At 39.8% G+C, this 25,156-nt stretch overlaps 1 protein-coding gene and 2 long non-coding RNA genes across 4 annotated transcripts; 2 read left to right on the top strand and 1 right to left on the bottom strand.

Annotated features, from left to right (window-relative positions):
• Window positions 1-202: 202 nt before the first annotated feature.
• On the top strand, window positions 203-2,374 carry LOC122040356 (subtilisin-like protease 4). The gene has a single exon (XM_042599675.1). It carries the CDS (start codon window positions 203-205, stop codon window positions 2,372-2,374), a length of 2,172 nt encoding a protein of 723 aa, XP_042455609.1.
• Window positions 2,375-9,315: 6,941 nt separating this feature from the next.
• LOC122040423 lies at window positions 9,316-12,414 on the bottom strand. Of its 2 annotated transcripts, none has more exons than XR_006128617.1 (3): window positions 11,722-12,414; window positions 11,541-11,644; window positions 9,316-11,057 (listed from the first exon to the last, which is right to left on the bottom strand). It is a non-coding gene; the product is annotated as an uncharacterized LOC122040423 (long non-coding RNA). The 2 variants fall into 2 exon arrangements; XR_006128616.1 differs by having other exon boundaries at window positions 9,325-11,057; window positions 11,837-12,414.
• A 1,597-nt stretch (window positions 12,415-14,011) lies between these two features.
• On the top strand, window positions 14,012-23,634 carry LOC122044335. The gene is made up of 3 exons (XR_006129516.1): window positions 14,012-14,502; window positions 23,091-23,228; window positions 23,401-23,634. It is a non-coding gene; the product is annotated as an uncharacterized LOC122044335 (long non-coding RNA).
• Window positions 23,635-25,156: the final 1,522 nt, after the last annotated feature.

Genomic DNA, 25,156 nt, shown 5'->3' with positions numbered 1-25,156 from the left:
CATATGAATATATTAGGTATTTAGTGGATTCTACAACGACGAATTATTATATTTTAAATATATATTATACGTTAAATAGATTCTAAAAACGGAGGAATTATTATATTTTAATTGGTCTCCAAATTTAGCAGCGTACGGCTCTCCATATAAATGGTACAGAAGGATCTTTGTTTATCAGAAGTTAGCTATTCAGATTCCCGAAATGGATCTTGCGCCATGCTTGTTCTTTTTTCTCCTTGCCTTCTTCTCGAATCCCTCCGTTGCCTCTCCTTCTTCTGCGAGCCGTTACATTATTCAAGTGGAAGAGCCGGCTCGGCCGCTGACGGAAGGGAGCCTGAGGAGGCGGCACGAATCTTTCCTTCCGCCGGCCGTCGAGGCGTCTGGCGTCGATCGCCGGCTGCTGCACTCCTATAGCGACGTCTTCAGCGGGTTCGCCGCCACACTGACGGAGGAAGAGCTGCAAGCAATGAGGAAGAAGAATGGCTTCGTGCGCGCGTTCCCCGACCGAGTGTTGCGCGTGATGACTACCCACACGCCGGATTTCCTCGGGCTCAAGGTCGGGAGCAAGGGGCTGTGGAATGACTCGAATCTCGGGAGCGGAGTCATCATCGGAGTTCTCGACAGCGGCGTGACACCCGGCCACCCTTCCTACGACGACGAGGGGGTCCCGCCTCCGCCCTCGACGTGGAAGGGCTCGTGTGAGCTCGAGACCGGTTGCAACAACAAGCTCATCGGAGCCAGGTCGATGATCGTCGATGGGAGTCCTCCCGTTGACGCGGTCGGCCATGGGACCCACACTTCCGCCACAGCCGCTGGTAACTTCGTCCGAAACGCGAGCTACTTCGGCTTTGCCAAAGGCACGGCCGCCGGAATGGCCCCTCGGGCTCACCTTGCCATCTATCAGGTCTGTGGCCGCAAAGGCAATTGCTATTCCGCCGATATCCTCGCTGGGTTGGACGCAGCTGTCAAGGATGGCGTCGACATCCTTTCTCTCTCGCTCGGTGGCCGTTCCACGCCTCTCGACCAAGATATAATCGCCATTGGTTCGTTCGCGGCTGCCAAGAAGGGAATCTTCGTCAGCTGCGCTGGCGGCAACGATGGACCTGACTACTTCACCGTCTCCAACGAGGCACCGTGGATCCTCACGGTGGCGGCCACCAGCGTCGATCGAAGCTTCAGGGCCTTCGTGAAGCTTCCCAATGGGAAGGTGATCCCTGGAGAGTCTCTCGACCAACCTAGCAACTTCCTTGAAAGTTCTCTTCCCCTGTACTGCCCCACCGAGTCGCCATACTGCAACAGGGATCCTACCGATGATAGACACAGGGGCAGTGTCTGGGTATGCGAGGTCGAATGCGAAAATCTTGTACGTGTGGCGACGTTCGCCAAGTCCCACGGCGCCAAGGCATTGATCTCCATTTCCCCAAAGACAGAGGGCGCCACCATCTCGATCAAGAAGATGGACTTTCCCGGAGTAGTGCTCACCAACCAAGACGGCTCCGACCTCAAATCGTATTTGAACTCTACTTTGGACCCCTCTGCGTCGATCGTCTTCAACGGGACAGTTCTCGGCGTATCCCCCGCCCCCGTCGTCGCTTTCTTCTCCTCTCGGGGGCCGTCTCAGGCAACGCCGAGAATCATCAAGCCAGACATCTCTGGCCCTGGCCTTAACATCTTCGCAGCCTATATTCATTCCAATGACACTCCGGATCAGTACAAAATCGTATCCGGCACGTCCATGGCGGCGCCTCACCTCAGCGGTGTCGCCGCGCTCATAAAGGCCGTACATCCTACTTGGTCGCCGGCAGCAATCAAGTCTGCGATCATCACCACGGCAGACGCTGACGTCTTTGACGAGTTACTTAAGCCGGCGCACTATTTCGCTAAGGGCGCAGGACACGTCAACCCTAACAAAGCTGTCGATCCCGGTCTTATTTACGACATCACCCACGATGACTACGTCTACTACATCTGTGGCAAATTCGGTGAAGAAGTCGCTAGAAATATAGCGCGCGAAGTCACGAACTGCTCGAAGAGTGTGATCGAAGAGGAGCTCAACTACCCGTCGATTCTACTGGCTCCCATAGGCAGGGCCGTGGCCAAAGTGACCCGCACTGTCACGAACGTCGGACTGGCGAAATCAAGCTACACGGTGTCGGTGAGCATATCGAAGACTGTCGTGTCGACTACTGTCACCCCCAAGATGTTGACATTCAACGAGCTAAACGAGCAGAAGTCGTTCACCGTGAGTGCGAAATGGGGCGCCGACGGACCTCCCACTTCGGGCAATAATCAGTTCGTGGAGGGAAAGTTGACTTGGACCTCTGATGATGGTAAACATGTTGTGACCAGCCCATTTATTGTCTCTGCCTACTAGTGATGCAGCGCTAGCCTGAGCTAGTCTTCTTCCTTGCAAATATTATTATTATCAGTTATTAAGAAGAATGTAGGAATGAATAACTTTGGTTACTTCTCCTTTCCATATCATAAATTAATATTTTTATAAGTGTTTTTTTACTATTATATATTTAATTGAGCCACCACCTGGTCATGATTTTTCTTTTAAGGTAAAAGGGGAATATTTTAGAAAATTTAATAATTTGGAATACTCGGTCAAATGCCATTATTATTTTTAAAACCATTAATATCAACAAAATATCGCATTAATATCTCACAAAGACCATTAATTAATTGATGTATTAATGTGCCAAAACAATAATTTAGCATCTGATCATTTTGTATTTTGATTAAGTCAGTTTTTCTTTGAACCAAAAATTGGAAGAGAATACATGATAGTTAACCCTACCCTATTTTTAGTTTCTTTTGACGTGTTGATTGAAAATCCTATGAGTCTATTAAAAAAAATTATACTTTTGAATTTGAACATTTAACGCAATGATTACTTGTACTTCATTATTTTCCTTTTTGTCATTAATGTTGGCCAAAAAGATAGATCAGTGGCCCCACGGATATGGAGGGAGGTTCATGTAGATATATAGATCAGTGGCCCCACGGATATGGAGGGAGGTTCATGCAGATACATAGATCATAGGCGCATGGCGGGGTAAACCTCAGGTCGTCAGTTTCTGAGAATCGAACCCCTGATCATTACGCCAGAGATACCATGCACCCACCGTTTGCACTACGTCGTGAGAGCTTCTGTGTATATATTTTCAAGACTTATGGAACGTAAGTATAGCAAAATTTAAGAAACTACTATTTATTCTCCTCTTTGGAAACTAGTGTTGCATGTTAAGTCTTGAATCTTCTTCAAGAAACAGTTTATGTTGAACAAAACATCAAATTCTAAGTTTTGGTATTTAGGCACTCGCAATAGAAAGAGGATTTGTGCATAAATCTAGGGCACTTAAAACTTTTTATGTGATACCGGAGTTTACCTTGGTACACCTTCCTCTAGCAAATTAAAACTTCAAATTTCATTCTGTTTTATGGTTTTGGTTTTAATAGATTTAATAATTTCAGATTTTTTTTCCTTGAAGTTTTGATTTGGAATATTCAAATCAAATAGTTTGTTTTGGTTCTACATTTCTTACCAAGACAAATTACTTGATCTTACAACTACCAAAAAAAAACCATTTGCCATGAATTTTATGATGATGCAGCATTTAATTTTTTGCAATACAATTTTTTTCATCGCAAATATGTCGTTGCGAAGTCTTGCGATAAAAAAATAAACTAAAATAAATTTCATCGTAAATTTGTGACGAAAAATATTTTCATTACAAAATCGGCTACAAAAGTAATAAAGATTTTTATTACAAATTTTTTGACAAAAATATAATTAGTCACAAATCTACAATGAAACTTAATTTTGTCTCAAATTTGTGACCAAATTATCTTCAGTCGATAATTTTACAACCAAATTATCTTGACAAGTTTTGCAACCAAACTATTTGTTACAAAAATTTGTCTCAAAAGATGAAGAATTTATTTTCATTGTAAAATTTATCACAAACTTGATATTTTTTTGCTATAAAATTTGCGACAAGAATAATTATCTGTGATGAAATTTGCGACAAATCTGTAATTTTTGAGGAAAAAAAGGAAAAAAAATATATTTCATTGGCATATTTATACCGTGAAATTGATCGCTAAATTTATTATGAATATTAATAAATATGCCTTAGTATTTATAAAAAAACATATACATCAATCATCCATAATATTTTCTAACAAAATCCAAACGTCCATGATTTCCTTTTCGTTGTGAATTTTGTTGCAGATTTGTAACAAATTTTTTTGTCACTAAAAATTATTGCTAAATCCATAATTTTTTTTTAGTTAATTGGGGCTACTTAAAATTATGCAATCACTTAACATTAGGCAAGAATGTTGGTTCCCATAAGTAGGGGTTATGCTTATATAACTCTCTTATGTGCTAGTCATTATTCCAAAGGTTAGTAATTGTTCGTGATTTATCTCCTCCATGTTCTTGGGACGGGTTGACGGGGGCGCTGGAGGCGAGCGTATTCGCCTTTTGCCACTATGCTAGCACATGAAGTATTGTCACCATGAGGTCTGAGATTCGAATCTCGCCAAAATCGAGGTAAATATCTCCCTTATGTGCTAGTCATTATTCCAAAGGCTAGTAGCCGCCTGTGATTTACCTCCTCTGTGTTGACCTTGGGATGGGTTGGCGGGGTGTTGGGGATGAGCGTATTTATCTTTTGCACTATGCTTATATGACTCTCCTAACCTTACAATGTTATCATAATTTTTTAGCGTTATGGTCCGATTATGAGTTGGCAACAAGGATTAAACTAGGACATGTCCTAGGGTGATTAAGGTGGGGCTGGTGCACAAGGCTCCACTTCGGACAGGGCCCCACTTCTATTAGTAAAAAAAATGTTAGTATTTATTGAATAAAAAATTAATTTAAAAATCTAATTATAAAATCTAAAATGATTGTAGATTTTTTGTTTTTTGTAAAAGTGTCAATAATAAAAGAGAGAAATATCCACGACAGAGAGAGTTCAATCATATCTTTTCTTCCTCAGTTTTTTCCTATTTCTTCCTAAACCCTAAATGCACTTTTGCTCCTTATCTCACACTTAAATTCTTCGCTTTCGTCCACTTTGATAGCCACTGACAGCTACCTTCCTAGTTCCCACACAGTGATTTCCAATGTCATCATCATTGCATTGTTGCGTCACCACCGATGCCCATTGACACTACACACGCACTTAAACCCTTCAAGACTTCAATTTAGGTAGAGTTTTCTTATTTGATTCATGTTAATTTAGCTTAGTGCATGATTAAATGAAAAATAATTTTAGATTACTCAATTAATTTATTTGATCTCTTTTTATTATGATAAAATCCTTATTCTATTAATAAAATTATTTTATAGTATATATTTTATTATTATTTTATATAAATACAAAGGGTCTTTTTTTTACATCGGACCCTTCAAAATCTAGGACTGACCTTGGCTCAAACAATGCAACTGTGATCAACGAAAGCAATAACTTTAGGTGAGAAAAATATTACCAAAATAGCATCTTAAGTGTTCATCTTTGACACTTGAGACTATCGTAAATGATCAAATGAGATGTTCTTTCATGAGTTCTTATGCCAAAAATTCTACAAAGGACCTTTAGACAAGGCCTCAACTATTATTCCATGTGTTGACTTATTTTGAACTTATATCATCTAACTTTTATGATAGTTGAAGACCTTATGCTAAATTTGGTCCACACAACTCTAACTTGGTCGGCATACTATATATTGAAAATAAGATGTTTGTGTTGACCAACGTCATAACTTGGTCAACATAAATGCCTATGTTGACCAAATAAATATCTTAGGTGAACCTAAGTTTCTTTAATTTCATATATTCTAAGGGTGATTTGAAGTTTATCTTAGTTTGTTTGACCTTTCAATCACTAAAGATTAACTTAAAACTTCAAGATAATCTATTAAAAACCCTCTAGGGCTTAGGATAAAACTCCCTTGCAAAATTTTTTACTTAAAATTTAAATCCTATCAATTCAATAATCTACTAAAAAAATAAACCTAAAATTACATCTATCAATGCAATATGCCTTCAATTTTTAAGCTTGATGGCTAACAACTCTGTATTCCTTTTTAGCAATAGTTCTGAGCTTCTAATGTGTAAAATGCTTCACCGCCTAACAAGAAGGAGATTCTTCAGAGCTTTTTCTACTGCCTTGGATTAACAACCTTCTTGGTTGTAACCAAGTAAATAGCTGAGTCTGTCTTTTTCTTTATGTTAGTTTACTTTTATTACTATTGCATATTTTGGAGTTGAAAGTCTTGAGGAGGGTGTCCTTTAATTTTGCAGGCAATTCACCCCCCTCTTGTCGGCCCCTTCTGCGCCAACACTACTGAACTTCACATAGAGATATTCTCGTCGAAGCATCTTCAGAACTATGCGAAGATGGTGTACGTGATCCACCTTAGATCAGGAATATATCACCATATTGTCTATGAAGACAATGTCAACTGATCCAAATTCCCTAGGAATATTAGATTTAACAAGTCCATGAAAACATCTAGGGCACTGGTAAGCCTAAATTGTAATATCAAAGACTCATAATATCCGTACAACCAGCACACTCAACCATAAGATCGCTGGTAACGAGTTTACAATCTGATCGCCAACTACAAATCACCACATCCATAAAAATCACACGTGCTACTCCTCAGGTCGCTATCAACATCAAACATCAAATAATAGATTATCGAGTCAAATGCCCACTAATAGATCATCAAAAGATAACATATCACCACACTTGATCTCATAATATCCCCCAATCACAAATCATCCTCAATATCAATCAAATCTGATGAATGATAAAAAAAGGAAGGCATCCATCCTTCAGCACTCACTGCCAACAAACATAAATATATCCAACTTGGTTCAACATTGCACATCTATGTTGTACCATTACAGGGATCATATCTAGTGGGAAAATTTATTATCGTATATCTTTAGTGAGACAGACTAGTCATGTACTCACCAATCTAATTTTCCCACTAATCCGCCCTCATCATGGGCTATAATTAATATGTAGAAATATATTATCATCCTACCAAAGTGTATCACAACTGAAATCCAAGGGCGCCCCTTGATTTCCTGATTGTTGATCAACAATTCTCTAAATGGTAGAGATACGGTCAATCCATGAGATATGAGTATACAAAGCTCTACTAATCTTATCCAAAAATATCCAAAGAGTATGTCTAATCTCATCCTTCCAAAGTACTCAAATATCCACAATAAAAGAATGACAACCTAAAATCCAAAGGGTCACTCAACCTCCTAACTGAGAGTCTACCCATGAAGAGGGTATCTCCACAACTCTCATAATTATCCTATAAATGTCCCTCGACAAATATCGAAAAAGGTCAAACCCTCTGACCTAAGATATAGACTACAAGACCTGTAAAATGATCATGTGGTCAAGGTCTTGAGCCACTTGATGAAGACGATGTTAGTTGAATCGTCTAACCATGGTCTTATACCCCATCATACTGCGATTGCTCCACCCTGAGGTTCAGTAACCTCTAGTATCGAGCAATGAACACAAAGATAGAGGAACACTATAACTAAATAGCTGGTTAAAATATCTATCAGTCGATGCTCTAGCCCTCGAAGATCATCATCTGATATTATACCTAGTTACGGTCAGACCTCCTAGGTATTACTTAACTAACACCACTTCCGCCGCACCATTGCAGGATATATATCACTAAGTACATCAATGATATCCAATCATATCCAATAGTTCCATGAGTCAGGATCTCCTATGGAACAACGTTACGCAAGTTGACTAACCATTGCCTTGTTCTCAAACACCCTCATCTATATCTTCCTTCACGTGGTACCTGGTCACATAAAGGTTAAGCAGCTAACATCATCTTTTCCACACTAGTACAAATCATATATCCGAATGTACTCTCCAAGTTATACCCTAATAACGGTTGTATCTCATAAGTGTTAAGCAGGTAGCTTAACACTTTTCCACATCAGTGGGGGTATCCTAGCCGAATGTACCTTCTAAGTCATCCAACCAAGTACAGACAATCCATGGTCAAAGTCCCCATGGAATAGGATACATCGATCCTCTATAGACTGACCAAACTGACAATGGTATCCAGCTAATTCAGTCCTTTCTACATTGGTACAAGTTATGTACTCAAATGTGCCTTCCAAGATATCAAATCAAGCACAGGTAACCCAAAGATCAAAATCTCTATATAATAGAGTAAGTCGGTCCCCTACTGATCGAACAAACAAAATAAATCGATCAACTACTATCTGATCCAACAAGAGTAAATCAATCCTCTACTAACTAAACCAACTAAGGTAAATCGATCCACAACATGAGCAAATCGACCCTCTACTGACCGAACCAACAGAAGTAAATTAATTCTCTATTGACCAAATCAACAAAGGTAAATCAGTCTTCTACTGACTAAACCAACAAGAGTATACCGATACTCTACAAATTGAGTCAACATGAGTATACAGATACTATCCACTACCCAGCTAATAGTAGTTGAGACTGGTATGTGACTCTAACTTTCAACCAACTAATAGTATCAGAAGCTAAATCTACTGGTAGTATGATATAAGAAATCCCCTGAGACTGTAATCTTTGATCTCCAGTAGGGTCAACTGTGATCAGTGATTTACCCAACACATGAAATGCATGCTACAAACAACTAGACAGGTACTAACAAAAGAGTACTAATACATAAGATAACTCTCATAGACCACTATGCATGTACTAAAAGAAGTGCATGATAACAGTAAACAAACATACCTCCTATAGCTTAGAGATGTCCTACGGCTGCCTGGTCCCAAAACTCAAAAAGTCACATCGAGAAAACCCAAAACATGAAATCCAAAACACAGGAAATAAGCCTCATATAAACTTGGCTCTGATACTAATAAATTGTCACACCCCAGAAGAGTCCCTGCCCGGCAAACGGACAACATCTCCCCTGTAACTATGACAATATGAATCATAAATACATACACAAACTATATACATCAGCCCATACAGTTGGAATATAGACAACCACGCAGTTATATACTCAGCCCACTCGGCTAGAACAAAATAATCACAACCACGCAGTTATATATATTAAACAGCCCACACGACTGCACTAAAAACACAGCGAAAAATGAAAGAAAAGCCAAGACAAACCAAATAGATACAATGCATGCCGACACGACTTAAATACAAATACAACACCAAAAATGATAAAATAACCACATGGCTAAACACCAATACAACGACAATACAATAATGAATATATATATATATATGTGTGTGTGTGTGTGTGTGTGTGTGTGTGTGTGTGTGTGTGTGTGTGTGTGTGTGTGTGTAGTCTTCTGATGTAATGTAGGACTGGCAGACAAGATACTCCAAGTGATTCCACAATCATCTATCTGCTACCTGAAAGCATAAAAATACAAACGGGGTGGTGAGTGCGGGTCACTCAGCGGGTAATAGATAATATAGTGCATTGTCTATATAAAATAAACATGGAGATCAAAGTATATAATCTCAGTAGGGCATTAAAGAACATGATCATACTGACATAATCAATCCATCTAACATAATCGATATAATAACCATACATAATCATAACTGACATACCAACTACTTAAACCATAACTGACATAATGATAAATACATACCCAATCTGGAATCGACACATGGTACAATAATCAGTAAACTCACCGGTTCAGTAACAAATTTGCTCGTAACACCTGTGCAATATATACGACAGCATATGCATGTATAATAAATGACATGTATGAAGCATGACAACCATATGCAACAATTATATCTCAAACAAGTGCAACATATCACAATCACATGCAACTAGTATCTGATAGACATGTATGTAGATATAACTCCACAGATGCACCGCACATCATATGCAAATGCGTATGTATACCACATGGTCACCCCCACCACCTCTCCAGACACCACGACCCTTGTATGGCCGAGAGGATTGGGTCCCTGACAAACCGTACTAGTCTCCAGTACATGCACCGCTATAGAGCGGCCGAGGCGAACGATTTGCTAAGTAGTTATCTAATTACATAACATCAGGATCCCTGACTACTCACATCACTAGCCCCCTAACTACTAAACCCTCCAGACCCACTACTCCAGAGTGGTCGAGGCGGATAGAACACTGAACGGCCTAGTGAGCAGAACAGAACTAGCTCCATTCCTATCTACCACTCTCCCATAGTGGCCGAATGGACAGCTATAAATGACTAACGACTATCTCACACCACAAGGAAGACAATGGTCATCAGCATGCAATGAATGATGAACATGATAAATAATCATGATACTGACACAGTCACCATCGATGCAACATCCCCAATCCACATAAACACCTCCAGTATAAAAATTCATCTAACACCTATAGGTATAGGTAAATTCATCTGATGTTTACTAAACAACAAAGTACATCAAGTAGCACACCAGGCTCGTAACAACCATACACGTACACACTCTACAACGTACACAACCAGACATATACACATAACCACATAGATATAATCAACCAGAATCCTTCGATATCCATACAAAACACATATGCTCATAACCACAAGGTATATTCCACAAGAAACCCACCATAACCACACTAGAAAGGTGTACACACACTACATGCAAATGGACAGTCAATCATGTGACTCCTACAACACATACTAATTATGTGCACAATCAACAAAGATATACAAAATCAGCATGTTAACCCAAATCAACTAGACATCCCTATGATACACTCTACATGCATATACAACAAAGTTCAGGTAGACTGTATATGATATAATTAGATCACCTCAAAGATCAAGCATAAGTATCAAGCAGGAAAAACAGCAAACGAACATGATTTAAGGTAAAGCAACATAATCCATTACATAATAACCATGCACTAAGTTCAAAGAACTACATAGAAGCCAAGGAAAAATACTCATCTTTATCTTTCGATCGTGATAAACTAATCCCACGTCGAGACGCTCGCCTCGAATCACCGTCCTGTAAATCACATGATGTATAGTTTAGCTAATCACATAAACAACATCTAGCTAAACCCAGAACCTAATCCTACGTCGATTAGATAATTATGTTTAATTCCACCTAAAGATCTAATTAGATGATAAATCCATCCTTATTCCAACTCCTTCTAAATTCAAACATAATCTACAATCTATTAATCAATCCATTGTATCATCTCTACTAAACATCCAAAATCAACCTTACATAATTCATCTACCTCAATTAATCCAACCCAAAATTAATTACAACTGATCATCACACTAATCAAATCCAATCATCCATAAACATCTCATTATCTCTTATCAAATATTTGATTAAGCATCAAGAACCATTTAACCAAATGAAGTCCTTAATTCTCACTATTCAAATCTCCTCATAAATCCTTCAATCTTTCCAAACATAATCTACAATCCATCTACTAATCCAAACCAATGTAGAAATGAAATTACCTCAAAAACTCACCCCTTATCTGGATGCACCACTGATGAACCAAAGCCGATGACGTTGGCTACCAAGAATTGGTAGTTGATGCAAGGTGAGGTTGCTGATCTCCCACTTCCACTATCCTACAACATAATCAACACATTCTCGACTAAGCATAAGACTAAATTCAAAATCCATAAACCTCGAACTAACCACTTACCCTTCATTGATCCCTATGTTATGTTCATATTGCTAATGTTTGCTAGAATTCTAGACAGAAAAGGGATTCTAGCCAAAGCTTCACTACAGAGAAGAAGGAGAGATCCGACACTAACCCTAGAGGTAAAGGGTTAGCCGGAGTAGAGGATCTAATGGCTACAGCTAGCCACCGGCAACCAAGAATCGGAACCGATCGCCCATCGAAGGAGAAGGTCTGGTCTCCTACAACGATCAGCTAAGGAGGAAGAGATCCGCTGGTCGGAGCCACGGCATGCAGAGGACGACGGTGGATCGACGACTAGGGCTTGGCTCAGTGAGACCTGTGGCAGCCGACGCATCGATCGACCCCTGGTCGGGGCTTTCATCCGAGGAGGAGAGATCGGCTGAGGAGATCAAAATAAAGGTGGTTGACATCGGCAATGATTTGAACAACATCGACGAGATCAGGAGGCTCGCGTCAGTGATTTGCAGTGAAATCGGGGGAAATTGCAAGAGAGGGGCAGAAAGGCTCAAATTCGGTGGCCGGTCATAGCTCAATCGCGAGAAGGGTGAGAGGCTCCACGTCGCGAAAGGGAGAGGAAGGAGGGAGGCTCAGCCGGCGGTGCGTCGAATGGCATCAGCGTGAATGGGAGTGTGGCTTCGGCCCAGCGTCGGGGAAGAGGAGAAGATTTGAGGAAATGAAATGAAGAGGAAATAGGAGAAATTTTATAAATACTTAGGGTTAGCTTTAATCAAACTCTAAGTTCACTCTTTAATCAACTCCTACTTAATTTGGATATTCCAAACAGGCTTTTATCTAGCTCCACCGATTCATCCCCTCAAAACGAGTCATACGTACTCCGTTTAAATCCCGAAAAATTTCTAAAAATTTTCAAAAAATTTCAATAAGGTTATTTCTCCAATAACACTTATTATTAAATTTGCCCTATATTATAGTATACAACCGAACTAGACTTGCATACAAGGCAAAACTTAGTCCAAGCATGAGTCTCCAAGTCAAACTTGGTTAATCAAGTTCGACTTGGACAATATTGGGTCACCAATGATCAAATCCATTACCTTGATAGACTTTATCGAGGTTATGATCCAGGGGGAGCCAATAGAAATACTATTTTTATTAATAAATAGATTTGTTTGATGATTGTTTTTACTGCTTTTATTATATATGCTTAGACTAGGCTAGATAAGGACCTAAGCTCGATTTACACTTGACTAGTTAGACCTAGGAGTTACTGTAAGGGAATTAAATATTTAATTTCTTTAAAAGGCTTTATCTAGAAGTTGTGGATGATCTCATACCCAAGAAGGCTTGATGTCTCGCCACAGCTTGGAAGCCAATCATCGAAATAAATATTTAATGAACTAACTGTAAAACCTGAGTCTAACTGAAATGTAAACCAATCCTTAGATTGCAATCTAAATTTAAGATAAAATTAACCATCTCACAAATAACTCATAAGTTTCCCTGATTGACAATTTAGAAAAGACAGAGGTGGACTTAGGATAAATTTAGTCAACTTAATAAATTTAACTCAACCTAATAAACTTAACTTAATTAATTTCTAAATTCTTAATTAATTTATGAATTCTTAATTAATTTCTAAATTCATAATTAATTTCAAAACTCTTAATTAATTACAAAAGCATAATTAATTTCAAATCATAATTAATTTTCAAAATCTTCTCAATTGATTTTCAAAATTTAATTATTTTTTAAATATTAATTAAAAAATTGTAATCAATTTCTAAGATTAATTAATTTTAAAACTTTAATTAATTATAAAACTTTAATTAATTTCAAAACTTTAATTTCAAAATTTTAATCAATTAACTTTCATATCTAATTAAGTTTTAAATATCAATTAACTTTCAAATTTAATTAATTTTTTAAAGGGTTAATGTTAATTGATTTTCAAAGTATAATTAACCTTCAAAATCTTAATTATTTCTAAATTCTGATTAATCCTACACTTATATTTTAAAATTTGAAATTCAAACTCATTTAAAAGTCAAACTTAAATTTTTAAGTCTCAATTTCAATATTTCTGAAATCCAAGTTCTAAGTAAACTTAAATATTCTTCAAAATTCAATATTTTGAAACCTAGATCAAACTTAAGTATTTTTCAAAATATATCAAACTTAAATATTTTCAAAATTTAATATTTTTGAAATCCAAATTTAAAGTCAAATTTAAATTCAAAATTATCTAAAGTTAAGATCAGACATAAACATTTTCAATATCTTTAAATGTATATAAAGTTAAAATTAAGTTGAAAAATAACTTAAGTTTATCTCACACACAATGGCGGAGGCAAGGGGGCACGGGGGTGTGCGGAAGCACCCCCTTGCTCCCGGAAATTCCACCAACGACGTCCACCAAGGATCTCATTCCTTCCTCCTCCCGATCGTTCCCTCTCCTCCGATCTCGACACCAGAGCTCCCATCGAACCCTACCTCCGTTGCAAACTTCAATGAGATGGAGGTGGACGGCGACAATAGAGATGTGGCCGACGAGTAGGATGGCCGAGACGGTGGGGGAGAAGAGGAAGTGAATATCAAATTGGAGGTTTGTAAGTGTGGTAAGACGTTCCAAGCCTCCAACTACATTCCGTACCTGGATAATTGGAAGGCCATCAAGAAGCTCTAGTCACGACAACTCATGGAGCACTGAGAGAAACATTGCCCCAAGCCTAGCCTCAGGTATCTTGTGTCGCTACCGTGGAGGTACAATGTGTCGGTTCCATGGCCCAAGAGCAGAGATATGGTGAGATTGATTCTTGGGTAAGCCGGTTATGATTTTTATTTTCCCCAATTCTCTCATTGATGGTCGCAATGTATCTTATTACCCCTGATGATTGCCCTAGCTAGTTTCTCGTTGCTTCCGATTCCCGTGTTGACTCATACTGATCTGTAAAGGAGGAACGTGCTACCACTTTGAGAAGAATATGGTATGATAAGTTAGCATCTGTCGAGTATGATTATCTCAGATCACATCCATGGAACTTTGATAAGTGTGAAAATAGAAGGGAAAATGACGAAAGTATTCTGCTTGCTATCAGATGATATTTTGGTTGCTTTGGAGCTTTGCTTGTCATTCATTTGGTCTTCCTAAATTCTCTATTTTGCAGTCAATAGATTTGGTATGATAATGTTCCTCACACCAAACTCGTTGAATATAAGAAAGACCAAAACTGAGTACGGAGGTGATTACTTGGTTTTCCTTCTTAGTGGAACTCAATTTAAAGATGGTGTTTCTAAATACATTGAGTCCATCGAGCAAGTAAGCAAGTATTCTCAGCTATTTTGATATTCTGTTGTTGATTTCAACCAAAGAAATTGCTGGACATGCCAAGATGCTATTCCTTCTATAATTATGGGTTTCTTGTTTGATTATTTTTTTCTCTAGAGTCAGTGGAATTTTGCTTTTAATTGGTTCAATTAGCACTTATGACCTAAGGCTTACCTTTTGATATTATTGAGTAATGAACATGAATGCATGCCCTGTTCCATTCTGTTTCTGTTACTTTCTTTAAAATGTACAATGCACTTTATTAATTCCAAATTTTTGATAAATTTTCATTGCAATATTATCCATTGTTGATTGTCCTGGGTGGGAATACATTCTAGTATCTTGTATTTTTTTAATATTATGTCTTCACTCTTCTCCAATGACTCATTTGAGATGAACTCTATTTTCATTAAATAGACTACCTAATGAGAATGATTATTTTATCCAATCTTAGGCAGTATTGGATATCAACCTCCAAAGGTAGCAACAAACCTTGTCTTTGGTAAATGAAAAGAAATTATTGTTGGTGCAACCTTAGGTCAAGGTTGACCTGGTTGACCCGACTCGAGTTGACTTGACTCGAGTTGTATTTTGATGTTTGACTTGGGAAGATTGTTGATGCAACCTTAGGTCAAGATTGACCTAGTTGAGTTGCATGTTGATGTTTGACACTCGTGGAAGAGTTGTATTCTTGATGTGAGACAAGAATAGATGGTTGGGAGATTATTGGTGCAACCCTAGGTCAAGGTTGACCTGGTTGACCTGAAAAGTCCAAGTATGGAGACTTGGCAAACGGAAAAGTCCAAGCAGGGAGCTTGGCACGCGAAAAGTCCAAGTATGGAGACTTGGAACGAAAAGTCCAAGTACCGAGACTTGGCACGGGAAAAGTCCAAGCGGTAGCTTGGCACGCGGAAAGTCCAAGTATGGAGACTTGGACGGAAAAGTCCAAGCAGGAGTTTGGCACGGAGAAAGTCCTAGTGAGTGAAGCCAGCGGTGAGAAAGTCCCGGTGAGTGAAGCAGCAGTTGGAGAAAGTCCCGTGAGTGAAGCCAGGCAGGGAAAGACCTAGTGAGTGAAGCTAGGCGGTGTGAGGTGAGTGAAGAGGCGGTGAAAATCCTAGTGAGTGAAGCTAGGTGAAAGGAAAGTCCTGGTGAGGCAGGTGAAAGTCCCGTGAGTGAAGCCGGGAAAGTCCTAACGGGATGTTAGGCGGTGTGGAAATCCTGAGTGAAGAGCTGAAAGTCCTGGTAAGTGAAGCCGTGCAGGGAAAATCCAGATGGAGTGATGATCGGACATCCGTGTTGAGGAAAGTCCAAGTAGGTCAAAGGGATTGACCGGACACTTGGCGGGGAGTTCTAGCAGTCAAGGGAGTGACCGATGCTAGGGATGAAGTACCAATAGGTCAAGGTTGACCGGATATTGGTTTGAAGTCTTGGGACTTGGTTTGGGCCAAACCCAGCTCGGATCGGTCACCGCACCGATCCAAAGGATATTTGTTGCTCGATCGGTCCGTGACCGATCGATATCGGTCAAGCTTTCGATTCTTGCATCGATCGGCCCGTGACCAATCGCCAACGAGGCAAAGAGAGGCGGTGATCGGTCCACGCATCGATCAAAGATGTCCTCGATCGCCCGGGACCGATCAGAGACGACGCGAAGGAAGAGTTACCGATCGGCGTGGACCGATCCAGTTACCGATCGGTCCACGCATCGATCGAGTACGCAGGTTTCAGATCGCCGATCGGCCGGGGACCGATCAGGCCCGATCGGTCCATGAACCGATCGGGGCGGACAAACATAAGCTTCTTCGATCGGTCCGCAGACCGATCAGATGTTCGATCGGTCCACGCATCGATCAGGTTCTAGCTGCGACGCAACGGCTAGTTTCTTCGCTGTTTTCTTCGCAGTATAAAGGGGTCCGGCACCTTCTTCTTCCTCTTCTTCGTCTCGTTGCTCCTGCTTGAGCTCTGTTGAGTTCCTTCCTCGCAAGCTTCGCGTGAGCTTCCCCGACTGGAACAGCTGCTGCTGTTAGGGTTTTTGAAGCTGCTGCTTCATCCGGACTCCAGTCGACGAGAAAGCAAGATTGGTAGAGTGCTTGTGTATTCTTACTGTATTTCTTGCTTATTCTTTGTACTTGTACTCTTTGTTTGCTTTTGCAAACGTTTGTGGCGAGGTTTCTCCACCCACAAGGAGTTTGACATTAGCCGGTTCTCCGGGGACTCATCCACCGACGGATTGATAGGGCTCGTCCACCTTACGGACACGCCGAGGAGTAGGAGTATCATCTCCGAACCTCGTTACATCGCTGCGTCTAAGGTTTGATATTCTTCCTTTCGTTTCTAGTTTATTTTTCCGCTGCGACTAACGCTAAGTGTAGGAAGAACGCGAGCATTTGGGGCGGCTATTCACACCCCCCCTCTCTAGCCGAATACGAAGGATCCTAACAAGTGGTATCAGAGCGAGGCCGCTCTTCGACGGATCAACACCCGGGGAGCACGGGCTAGAGATGGATATCTATGGAGGAGATGTCACGATTCAACCCTTCTACGAGTCTCCCGACAACTTCACATATTGGAAGGTAAGGATGATGTATTTTCTTAGGACTCATATGTTAAATTGGTATTGGGTACAAGAAGGGTTTTCCCCTCGATGGATGAGGAAGGAAAACCTATCAAGAAGAAGGAGTGGACGAAAGAGCAAATCCACCAATCCACAATCAACGACGAGGTAACGAAAATCCTTGAATTTTCATTACCTAGTGATATCTTGCATAAGATAGGTAGATACAACGATGCCAAGGAATTGTGGAACAACTTGGCAAAGTTCCATGAGGATAGCTCAAGTTCAAGCCATGAAGAGGAGCTAAGTGAGCCAAGTAGCTCACATCATGGAGGGAGCGAATTGGGAGTTGAGGGCTACTCAACATCCAAGGAAGAAGAGGAGGAGAGTTCCTCTTGTTCAAGTTCGGAGCAAGAAGAAGAGGCATCTACCTCCGGAAGGGATGAGGAAGAGAGCTCACACCCATGCCCAAACCTAGGTAACTCAAGCATTTCAATTTCAAATAAGTTACATATAATATGCTTTGAGTGTAGGGAGTGTGGACATTACAAGAGCAAATGTCCAAAGAGAGTTAGGAAGACTCCACCGGCACCAAAGGTCAAGGAAGCAGGAGTCCCAACACGCAAAGGCAAGAAGCACGTGGTGTGCTTTCAATGCAAGCAACGGGGACACTATAGGAGCCAATGTCCGAAGGGGAGGAAACCTCGCAAGGACAAGAGATCGAGAACATCGATAGGGGGAGCTAAGGCAAACCCTAAGGTATCTTTTAAGGCTCATTCGTGCAATTCTAGTAGGATACATGCTAGTAATTTTATTGCATTAGTCAATAATGATAAGCATGTTAACCTTAGGAATCAATACATGTGTTTAGATGCTAAGCATGTTAACTTAGATAAGGATAATACTAGGAAGGCCAACTCTAGGATTAACTCATCTAAGGCTAAGGAGAACCTAGGTAGAAACCCCAAGACAACTAGACATATGCCTAGGAACACCTCAAGAAAGAATGATAAATCAACACTTGAGGTATTAGAGAGGGAAAATCAAGTCTTGAGGTCAAGACTTGATAATTTAGAAAAGGCTCTTAAAAACATGGAGAAGTCATCTCTAGGGTTTAAGGGTCAAAAACCAAAGCCCAAGGACAAGAAAGGTTTGGGTCACAAACCTAAGTCCCAAATGGTCAAGCCCACTTACCACAATGTTCCATTCGATTATGGAACAAAACCTAGGGCTAGGAAGACCATTACCAAGGTTACAAGGGGAGTCACCCCTATAGTTGACCTTGATGAGACCCAAATGACCAAGGCTTCAAAGCCTAAGAGGGTCATTAGGAGGGTTGATAGGGAAGTTATCCCTAGTGAATATTTAGTGAACCCAATGAGCTCTAATAGGTATTGGGTTCCTAGGAGCATCTTCTCTATCCCATAGATGGGTTAGAGAGTGTCAACTCCAATTAGAAGGGTAGTTAACCCAACTTTGAGGAAATTGACACTCAAGGAGCATTTTCAAGGTTTTTGGGAACCTTTGAAAATGAAATGGAATAATCTTTATCATTCACTCCTTGGAAGAGTAAGTTGTGCCAAAGTAAGAATATATTAATCTTACTTTAAATTGACACAATTTGGAAAAACCTAGAGAAATATCGAATTGGGATTTTGATATTCTCTTAGGCCCGGGCCTTAAATTAGAAGTGCTACTCTTGTAGAATTTTAAATGGTATAAATCAAACAAGAGATCAAGAAATGCCAATTTGGGTTTTGACATTTTCTTGGAGCACTTTGGGCAATCTAGGATTAGGACTTAAGTTAGCTAAGTGATTAAGGATACTTAGATAGGGAATTTAGGTATTTTATTTGTGCTAACTTGCCATGATTGGTTGCCATATGCCATGCCATGACATCATATTTATTTTATTATCATTTGAAATGTCATGATAATGCTTAGGTTATCTATATGTCATGTGTTAGTTTAGTTTCAAACTTTATGCCATGACATCATGACATTGGCACATGTTTTCATTTATGTTATTAATTTATGCCATGTCATCATCTCTTGCATTAATAATCAATGAAATTGATTTAAGGATGAAAAACACATTTTGATATTAAGATCAAATTTGTGTTTAGAAAATGCATGAGACCTTAGTCTAAGATACCTAAACCCATATCTCACATCAAATTGACTTGAATGTGATTTGATACACCTTAGATGTGTGTGAGATATTAGGATCATGAGTTAGGATCAAGGTACATAGTTCTTGTACCTAGATGAGCCTAATTCAAGAAATGGGGGATCATAGGGAAAGCTTGTGTACAAGTCATGTGCATATAGCCCTAAGATTGTGGTCCCAAATTAAAAGGTTTAAAATCATTTTGAAATTGATTTGAAAAACCTTGATGAAGCTTTCCTAGTGATAGCACTCATCATTGAACATTGTGATACAAAACTGACTTAACTTTGAACTATTTCAAAGTTTTCGAATTTTGTATCAAGATTTGAAAATGGAAACTATTTTCATAGAAAATTATTTTTCCATGATAGTGTATGATATGAGGAATGTATCCTCAAAGTTTCGTAATTTTTCGAATTTTCTGGAATTTTCTAGGAGTTTCTGAATTTCCGGAAGGGGAAATCAGAAATTCTCCGCGGACCGATCCAGGGAAGCTCTGATCGGTCTGCGGACCGATCCAGAGTATTGTGGATCGGTCTGCAGACCGATCCAGTGAGTTCGGGACCGATCCAGAGGGGTTCTGATCGGTCCGGGGACCGATCAGGGCGTGCCAACCTGCTGAATTTCAGCTGTTGTCTGAAATTTCAGTTATGGAAGTTGTGATTTTGGATTTCTAAAGGTTTGGAACTCTCAAAGACATTGTTGGTGCAATGGTCAAGGGGGAGTTGACTTTTAGGGGGAGTTTTTACTCCTTAAAACTTTTGAGGATTAGTGATATGAGATTATCACTAAGTTGATTGTTGAGTTTAGTATCAAGGGGGAAACTAAGAGTTTCAATGAAAGGTATGGGACTTTCATTAGGAAGAAACTTTTGACCTTGATATCCTCCTTTACTTTGATGTGTGTCAAAAAGGGAGAGTTATTGGAGAACCCAAGTTAGGTTATCGGGTTAACCTAAGCTAGGGAAAGAATGTCAAGGAATGTTCAAGGAAGAACATTGGAATTCTTTTGATGTGTGTCAAAAGGGGAGAACTATTGGAGAACCCAAGTTAGGTTATCGGGTTAACCTAAGGGGAGAATGTCCGGAGAATGTTCAAGGAAAGAACATTGGACATTGGAAGATGGTTGAAAACCTAAGTTAGGTTATCGGGTTAACCTAACTTGATTATAGTTTTGTCAAACATCAAAAAGGGGGAGATTGTTGGTGCAACCTTAGGTCAAGGTTGACCTGGTTGACCCGACTCGAGTTGACTTGACTCGAGTTGTATTTTGATGTTTGACTTGGGAAGATTGTTGATGCAACCTTAGGTCAAGATTGACCTAGTTGAGTTGCATGTTGATGTTTGACACTCGTGGAAGAGTTGTATTCTTGATGTGAGACAAGAATAGATGGTTGGGAGATTATTGGTGCAACCCTAGGTCAAGGTTGACCGGGACTGAAAAGTCCAAGTATGGAGACTTGGCAACGGAAAAGTCCAAGCAGGAGCTTGGCGAAAAGTCCAAGTATGGAGACTTGGCCGAAAAGTCCAAGCACGGAGACTTGGCACGGGAAAAGTCCAAGGTGTAGCTTGGCACGCGGAAAGTCCAAGTATGGAGACTTGGCACGGGAAAGTCCAAACAGGGAGTTTGCAGGAGAAAGTCCCGTGAGTGAAGCCAGGCGGTGGAAAGTCCCGGTGAGTAGTGAAAGTCCTGTGAGTGAAGCCAGGCAGGGAAAGACCTAGTGAGTGAAGCTAGGTGGAAATCCTGGGTGAGGCGGTGAAAATCCTAGTGAGTGAAGCTAGGTGAAAGGGAAAGTCCCGTGAGTGAAGCGGTGAAAGTCCCGTGAGTGAAGCAGTGGGAAAGTCCTAACGGGATGTTAGGCGGTGTGGAAATCCGTGAGTGAAGCCGTGAAAGTCCCGTAAGTGAAGCCGTGCAGGAAAATCCAGATGGATCGGGATGATCGGACATCCGGTGTTGAGAAAGTCCAAGTAGGTCAAAGGGATTGACCGACACTTGGCGGAGTAGTAGCAGGTCAAGGAGTGACCGGATGCTAGGGATGAAGTACCAATAGGTCAAGGTTGACCGGATATTGGTTTGAAGTCTTGGGACTTGGTTTGGGCCAAACAAGCTCGGATCGGTCACCGCACCGATCCGGATATTGTTTGTTCGATCGGTCCGTGACCGATCGATATCGAAGTTTCGTTGCATCGATCGGCCCGTGACCAATCGCTAACGAGGCAAGAGAGGCAGCCGATCGGTCCACGATCGATCGTCCCTGATCGGTCCGGGACCGATCGAGACGACGCCGCGAAGGAAGAGTTACCGATCGGCGTGGACCGATCCTATGTCCCGATCGGTCCACGCATCGATCGAGTACGCATGTATGTTTCAGACATCGCCGATCGGTCCGGGACCGATCGGGCCCGATCGGTCCATGAACCGATCGGGACGGAAGCATAGGTTTTTCCCGATCGGTCCGCAGACCGATCAGATGTTACTGATCGGTCCACGCATCGATCAGGTTCTGCGACGCAACCGCCAGTTTCTTCTTTCTTCGCAGTATAAAGGGGGGGCCGCACTCCTTCTTCTTCCTCTTCTCTTCCGCTACATTGCTGTTCTGGTGCTTGAGCTCTGTTGAGTTCCTTCCTCGCAAGCTTCGCGTGAGCTTCCCCGACTGGAACAGCTGGTTTCATCCGGACTCCAGTCGACGAGAAAGCAAGATTGGTAGAGTGCTTGTGTATTCTTACTATATTTCTTGCTTATTCTTTGTACTTGTACTCTTTGTTTGCTTTTGCAAACGTTTGTGGCGAGGTTTCTCCACCCACAAGGAGTTTGACATTAGCCGGTTCTCCGGGGACTCATCCACCGACGGATTGATAGGGCTCGTCCACCTTACGGACACGCCGAGGAGTAGGAGTATCATCTCCGAACCTCGTTACATCGCTGCGTCTAAGGTTTGATATTCTTCCTTTCGTTTCTAGTTTATTTTTCCGCTGCGCTAACGAAGTGTAGGAAGAAACGCGAGCGATTTGGGGCGGCTATTCACACCCCCCCTCTCTAGCCGTACAAAGGATCCTAACAATTATTTGTTATCCTTGTGTTGGTAACATTAATTTTTTTAATGCCATCATCACTAAATCATCTTAGATATGGGAAACCATTCCTGAAAATGTGCAATGATCTTTTGTAAAACTACATTCAAGTTAAAACTTTTTCTATTTTTCTTTGATTTTTAATCATTTTTTAAATAAGTTCTCAAATTGTAATAAGCATATATGCCACTTTGATTTTCTAAAGCTGATTTTTAATGGGATTCTCAATCTGATAATTGATAGATTTGTCTAAACTAGTAACATTTCTTTTCTTGATTTGACCAGAATCTTCTAGCCATCAATGGGGGAGGGCACACAAGGGGTCCTTGATGTTGGTTGTGGTGTTGCAAGCTTTGGTGGATATTTAAGGGATAGGATCCGATACAATTTGCATTAGAGTGTGGTATTCCAGCCTTTTTATCGGTAATTGGAACTCAGAAGCTGTTATTTCCTAACAATGTATTTGATTTGATTCGCTGTTTACTCTGTATAGTCCACTGGGATGCAAATAGTACCTGTTATATTTTAATCAATTCTTTTACTTTTGTAGAGTAATGTTTATCCTCAATTTTATATCCGAACTATGTTAATGCAGGTGGGAAGCTACTAGAGCTCAATAAGATTCTTAGACCTGGAGGTTTCTTTGTTTGGTCTCCAACACATGTTTACCGCTACTGAGAGGGACCAAAGCATCTGGAAGTGTAGTGACATTTGTCAATTTCTTTAAATTTCATGATCTCCTTTGTCATCAACAATACTACGTGGCTTTCGGAAGCTACACTATCTTAAATTTTTAACTAGCACCCTTTTAAATTTTTGTCTGGATCCGCTACTGCTTACATAAACTCATAAGCTGAACATATTTGATACCTTAGAAAGGGTGAAATGAAAAATTAGGATAATAAATAATTACTTATATTTTAAACTTGTATTTTTTTTTTAATTTTCATGCTTAGACTCTAGGACACCCTAAAATATTTTTGGCATTAATTAAGGGAGTGTGAAAGAAAGTTAAAGCATTAATTCTTTTTCAAAATTTTTAAAATAAAATATTTTTTAAAGTTAATTTTTTAAAAAATATATATTTCATCAAGTTCAAATATTTTTTTTTAAAAAAAATTCACTAAGTTTCAATGTACTTAACTAAGTTTTTCTTAAAAATCTTTTCAAAATCTAAATACTTGATAAAGTATTTTTTAAATATTTTTCAAAGAAATCATTTTCTTAGCTAAGTATATTTAGAAGAAAATCTTTTTAAAACTAAGTGTTCTATCAAAATCTTTTGAAAAGCTAACTCCTTAACTAAGCTTTTATAATTTTTTTTTAAAACTGAGTACTTTTAATTAAGTTTTTTATTAAAACCTTTATAAAGCTAAGTCCTTTACCAAAACTAATCTTTTATCAACATCTTTTTACAGGTAAGGACTTAACAAAGTTTTATCATTTTTTTAAGCTGAGTACTTAACTATGTTTTTCTTTTTAAAAGCTAAAGTATTTAACTATCCTTTTTATCTAAATCTTTTTAAAAGCTAAGTTCTTAATTATGCCTTTTATCAAAATGCATTTTCAAAAGCTAAGTACTTGACAAAATTTCTTTAAAAAAAATCTAAGAATTTAGCTACGTTTACAAAAAAAAAGAAAAACAAAGAGGGTGCTACCCTTCAGGAGGAGTTTCAAGTTAAACAGATTAAAAACTAGTTTTTTTTATATAGTTCTCTCTACTTATATTCTTTTTGATTTATGTCAAAGGGAGAGAGAATAGTTAAAGTTAAGTTAAAGCATAAGGGGGAGATTTTGTTATATAAAATGTTATATAAAATTTGTTTAACTTATGCTCTTACTCTTGCTTAAACTACTTTTATTACAGATATATTTTACTTAACTTTGAACCAAGTTACCATAATAAAAAAGGAGAAGATTGTTGGTGCAGGGAGCACCAGACGATGAACCTAAGTTTTAATTATAGAAAAGGATCCAAATTTAAGTTGTCTTATGATCTAACATGTTTGAATGAGTTTGCAGGGAAGTATTAAGGGTACTTAGACAAAAGTCCTAGTTGCGGTTAGGCAGGTGGAAACCCTTAGGGGTGGTAACCCTAGGCAGAAAGTCTTGACAGGTACAGTGTTTCGGGTAGAAATACTAGAGTCAGGGACTCTAGGTTGAAATCCTAGTATCGCGGACCAGGTAGAAGTCTGAGCAGGTCGTGGAGCGAACGTCCAGCATGAAGACCGGATGTAACGACCCGCCTTCTACTAACTAGGCTATAAGGCCGATCGTCACATTATGCTGTGCTAAACTATTCCCTGACCATCTCTAGAACTAGATGCGGAAGCTGGACTAATTAAAATTTT

The sequence above is a fragment of the Zingiber officinale genome, chromosome 2A, assembly GCF_018446385.1.
Source record: "Zingiber officinale cultivar Zhangliang chromosome 2A, Zo_v1.1, whole genome shotgun sequence".
In the NCBI taxonomy this organism is placed as follows: Eukaryota; Viridiplantae; Streptophyta; class Magnoliopsida; order Zingiberales; family Zingiberaceae; genus Zingiber; species Zingiber officinale.
The sequence above is the reverse complement of the archived record's forward strand: the minus strand, read 5'-3'. Positions and strand labels throughout refer to the sequence as shown.